We start from the raw sequence: 4,511 nt of genomic DNA on the forward strand, positions 1-4,511 counted from the left end.
GTTTGTAACAGTAGGATGCTTTTGTAAATCGGTTCTTAATACTAGGACTGTTTCGTACATTTTCCTTCTTTTAAAAACAAAGCATTCCATAAATAAGGTTGGCAGCTCTAATCGCTGGTACCACAGAACCTGAGGGGTGAATCAGGAAATATAGAAAAACAAAAGAAGTAGCCTGCAGGGCCTAGTGAGTCTATTCTCCATACCCTTTATAGGAGTGGTGGTGAGTGTCTATTTCTTCTGTCTGTCTCTGTCTACCTATGAGTTTTCAGACTTCTTCTTCTCTCTTACTGAAAGTTTAGCCTAATGGGTGTCTGCCACGTCACCACCACAACTTACCTGTAAAGCAGCCTTCTTTGTTTTTTTTAATTTTTAGTTGTAGAAATCAAAACCAGAGAGAGAGAGAGAGTTGTGGGAGGAGGAGGAGGTGGTGGTGGTGGAGGAGGAGAAATCCAATCAGCGCTACTCAGCATTTCTTGTCTGAGAAAAAGGAAGACGAGAAAGTAGCCGTTAATATCAACAACAACAACTTTCCTTGACAAGCTTCTCTTTCTTTCTAGTACTCAGAAAAAAAAAAAAAAACCTTTCAAAAAAGGAATCACTTTTTCTCAAACTGTATAGAAAAAAGATCAAGCACTAGATAGATAGATACATAGATATGTATTCAGCTCCTCCTCCACCTCCTCAGGGATCAGATCCAAGTGGACTTACTAATGGAATGGACACACCTAGGGTTTATCAGACCTGGAAAGGAAACAATGTAAGTACTAGTAGAAGAAGACCATTTCATTCTCATCGTGTTGTCTTTCTGCTTCTCTCTGTTGTTTTAGAAAAAGGGTTTTCTTTTTGGGGGGTTTTTATTTGATGGGAACTTATCATATGAATTACAGAATTGAGATGATTTTGGATTTTTTTTCAGTTTGAATAACAATTATGAATTCTGGGTTCAATTTGTTTTTCTGTAATCTGTGGGGAAAATTCCGTATTTGCTATGCTGAATGTGTTCTTTTTGGGAATTCAAATTTGGTGAATAAGATTTAGAGATTTTATCATGTGGAAAAGTTTAGTAGTAGTAATTACTTGGTTTCAAATTAATGGGGTTGTTGTTAGTATGTTGACTACTAATGATAGGAAGCTAATCCTATGTACTTGAGCCTGAACATTTACTTTCATTTCCATCACTCTGTAGCTCTACATTTTTGCCAATTTACATAATGCAAAAGCGATTCAACTTGTATTGGATCTGATGAAAGAAATTTTGTCTAATCTGTTTAGCTCAAACCATTCTGAGTGCTGCAGAGAGAAAGCAAAATGTAGTTTCCTCGTTTAAGTTCTTGGGAGCGCTATATGTGCTTGCTTGTGTTCCTTTCTTTTATTAAACTACTGTTGGAATGTTCTTTTGATCATCATACTACTTGCCATGCCAACAAAGTGGGCTGGACATCACATTGAACTGCAATTTCTTTTGTTTCTAGTGAACTAGTGCATTGGAGTAGATAAGCATGCAGTTCATTGTCCATATATAGTAGATTTATTGCCAATTTCTCTTCAGCGTTTTCGTGCTGTCACTCTCTTTTTCTTTAATGGTGTTTGAAGGATTTTTTGGATGGCGTTAAATCAAACTTATTTGGAGACTATAACGTGAAGTAGAAAATGCTTGCTTTAAAGCACAACAGGAGCAGAAACATATGTTAACTGTTTCAGTGTCTTCTTTGGGCAGCTATTTAGGGGGCATGTGGTCATAATATTAAGTCAGGCGATCTTATTCAATAAATTTGTTTGGTATTTTGCAGAGATTTTTTCTTCAAGGGAGGTTTATATTTGGACCGGATGTGAGATCAGTGGCGTTGACTATATTCCTCATTGCAGCACCTGTAGCAGTGTTCTGTGTGTTTGTTGCCAAAAAGCTAATGAATGTTTATTCACATCACCTTGGAATATCAATCATGGTGGTTGCTGTGGCATTCACATTATATGTAAGTATTCTCTCTATCTGAATATCCTATGTTTCCCCCATCCATGACAAACCTGAGTTCGTTTTATGTAATTTCTTGCCCATGACTATAAAAATGACCCGTGGAGTTGGATCATTGAAAAGCATGTATAATTAATTTCATAACCCTTTTTTGGCTTTTTTTTTTGTTGTGTTAATTTGCATCAGTAACTTTTTCTTTGACCTTATTTAAGACAGAGTGTGCTGATATTTGTTACAGGATTTAGCTCTTCTTTTGCTTACGTCTGGAAGAGATCCTGGTATTATACCTCGCAATGCACACCCTCCAGAGCCAGAAGGCTTTGATGGGAATGCCGAAGTTGGGGGTGGACAAACCCCTCATTTACGTTTGCCTCGAATGAAAGATGTTACACTGGCAAATGGGGTCGTTGTAAAGGTCAAGTACTGTGATACCTGCATGCTGTATAGACCTCCACGCTGCTCACACTGCTCAATCTGCAATAACTGTGTGGAACGATTTGACCACCACTGCCCGTGGGTTGGACAGTGTATTGGACTGGTAAGAGGAGGCAACATACATTTCAAACATTATGTGAAGTTTGGCAACCTGAGTTATTTCATTATGAGCATCATCTTTTTTCTTGCAAATGATTGACCTGTTTCCTTAGGTTTTACTATACTGCACGTCTGACCTAAAACTTTATTACATGTGCAGAGGAATTACCGGTTCTTCTTCATGTTTATTTTCTCCACAACTCTTCTCTGTGTATATGTTTTTGGATTCTGCTGGGTATACATAAAGAGGATCATGGATGCGGAGCAAACTACTGTCTGGAAAGCAATGACCAAGACTCCTGCGTCCATAGTGCTGATAATTTACACCTTCATATCAGTCTGGTTTGTTGGTGGTCTCACCGTCTTCCATTTGTATCTCATAAGTACAAACCAGGTAACTATGATCTCCTCCACTCAAGTCTTCCGGTGAAAATTCAATATAGAAACTCGGTATTGATACTGTATGGTGGCTCCGGTATTTATCTCTTCGCTTTTGTTTCTGGCAGACTACCTATGAGAACTTCAGATACCGATATGATCGGAGAGTAAACCCATACAACAAAGGAGTAGCTAATAACTTTAAGGATACATTCTGCAATAGCGTAGCTCCATCTAAGAATAAATTCAGGGATATGGTGCCTCAAGAGTCCAGCTTACCCCCAAGAACAGTGAGTGGTGGGGGTTTCATTAGTCCAAATATGGGAAAAGCTGTAGGAGATATAGAAATGGGTAGGAAAGCAGGATGGGCAGAAGCTGGGGGTGGATTAGACGAATTTGAGGGGCGTCTTAGTAACACTGATGGACATGACAAAGATAATGGATTTGGGAATGCCTCTCCCGATTTAAGTCAGACACTACCTACTGAGAACATTGAGGGGCGTGCTCCAACGCATCCCAGGCGATCTAGTTGGGGAAGAAAAAGCGGAAGTTGGGAAATATCCCCCGAAGTTCTTGCTTTGGCTGCAGCTGGAGTTGGTGAATCAAACCGACATAGCAGTGGCAGCACAACAGGTGGGAACCGATAATCTTTTAGATTGTGAACATAGGCTGTAAAAGAAATCGATACTCTGTGTTAGTGTGAGTTTATTTTTTTCTCAGGGACTTTGCTCTATTTTTCCTTCTTCTTCAATGAATATTTGGTTTACAAAGCATTGGTACATGATCTAATTAGTGGATATAACTGCTAATATGGTACCACCAATGCCATAAAGACAAGATAATTTGAGTCTAAGATGATGCAAAATAATGCAAAAAAGTAAAAAACTCATAGGAATACTTAATTCACAGGGAAAAGATTTGGAGTGAAAATAACATCCTCCATGTTCTTGTATATTAAGAAGCTTTCAAAGTAAGGCTTGCAACTGCGGGAACTCTTCTTCTTCCGGTTGTAATAATAGAACGATGGTGAGGTTTCGAAATCAATCTCGCAACTGGTGTAACTTTCGTTCTTCCAGTTGTAATAATACAATGAGAAATGATCGGGTCCGTATGTGCATCTCCCCATTAAAAACAAGTCTGTTCCTGGAATGTGTTGATATCTAAGGTTCCATGGTGGTTGACAGTGAAAAGGCGGGTTTGATAAGGTCTTTCTTTCCCTGCAATAATAATTACAACTAAGACTACTTGCAGCAATACTAGTACCGGTGTTGCTTTCCTTGTATTCGTGATGCAATTTATACATCTTTATTGATGTTGCACCTAAAGCTAAAATAGCTAGTTGGTCATCCATGTCAATAAGTCTTAAGACGATAAGAGAAGTTATCATTGAAGATTGGATTAGGAAGCAGCAAGGTTATTTTCTTAAACTTTTCACCGCCAACGTCGAATTGAATAATACATGCATCTTCACTGGAGTTATAGCGATACTGCAGCCAACAGATAAAACCATTCACATGAACAGATTCCAAGTAGCCGCAATCTCTGCCAAGAGGTGGGACGTCGACAATCCTTCTCCATGTATTATGTCTCACGGTCAAGACCTCGCAATCCAGCTCATAATTTACAA

At 38.8% G+C, this 4,511-nt stretch overlaps 1 protein-coding gene across 1 annotated transcript; it reads left to right on the forward strand.

The window, feature by feature from the left end:
- The first annotated feature begins 387 nt into the window (after nucleotides 1-387).
- LOC113281109 (probable protein S-acyltransferase 7) lies at nucleotides 388-3,657 on the forward strand. Its single transcript, XM_026529758.1, has 5 exons — nucleotides 388-757; nucleotides 1,791-1,973; nucleotides 2,211-2,510; nucleotides 2,667-2,900; nucleotides 3,013-3,657. Exons 1-5 carry the CDS (start codon nucleotides 656-658, stop codon nucleotides 3,529-3,531), a joined length of 1,338 nt encoding a protein of 445 aa, XP_026385543.1. The 5' UTR covers nucleotides 388-655; the 3' UTR covers nucleotides 3,532-3,657.
- The last annotated feature ends 854 nt before the right edge of the window (nucleotides 3,658-4,511 follow it).

This window comes from Papaver somniferum, chromosome 5 (genome assembly GCF_003573695.1).
Source record: "Papaver somniferum cultivar HN1 chromosome 5, ASM357369v1, whole genome shotgun sequence".
NCBI lineage: Eukaryota > Viridiplantae > Streptophyta > Magnoliopsida > Ranunculales > Papaveraceae > Papaver > Papaver somniferum.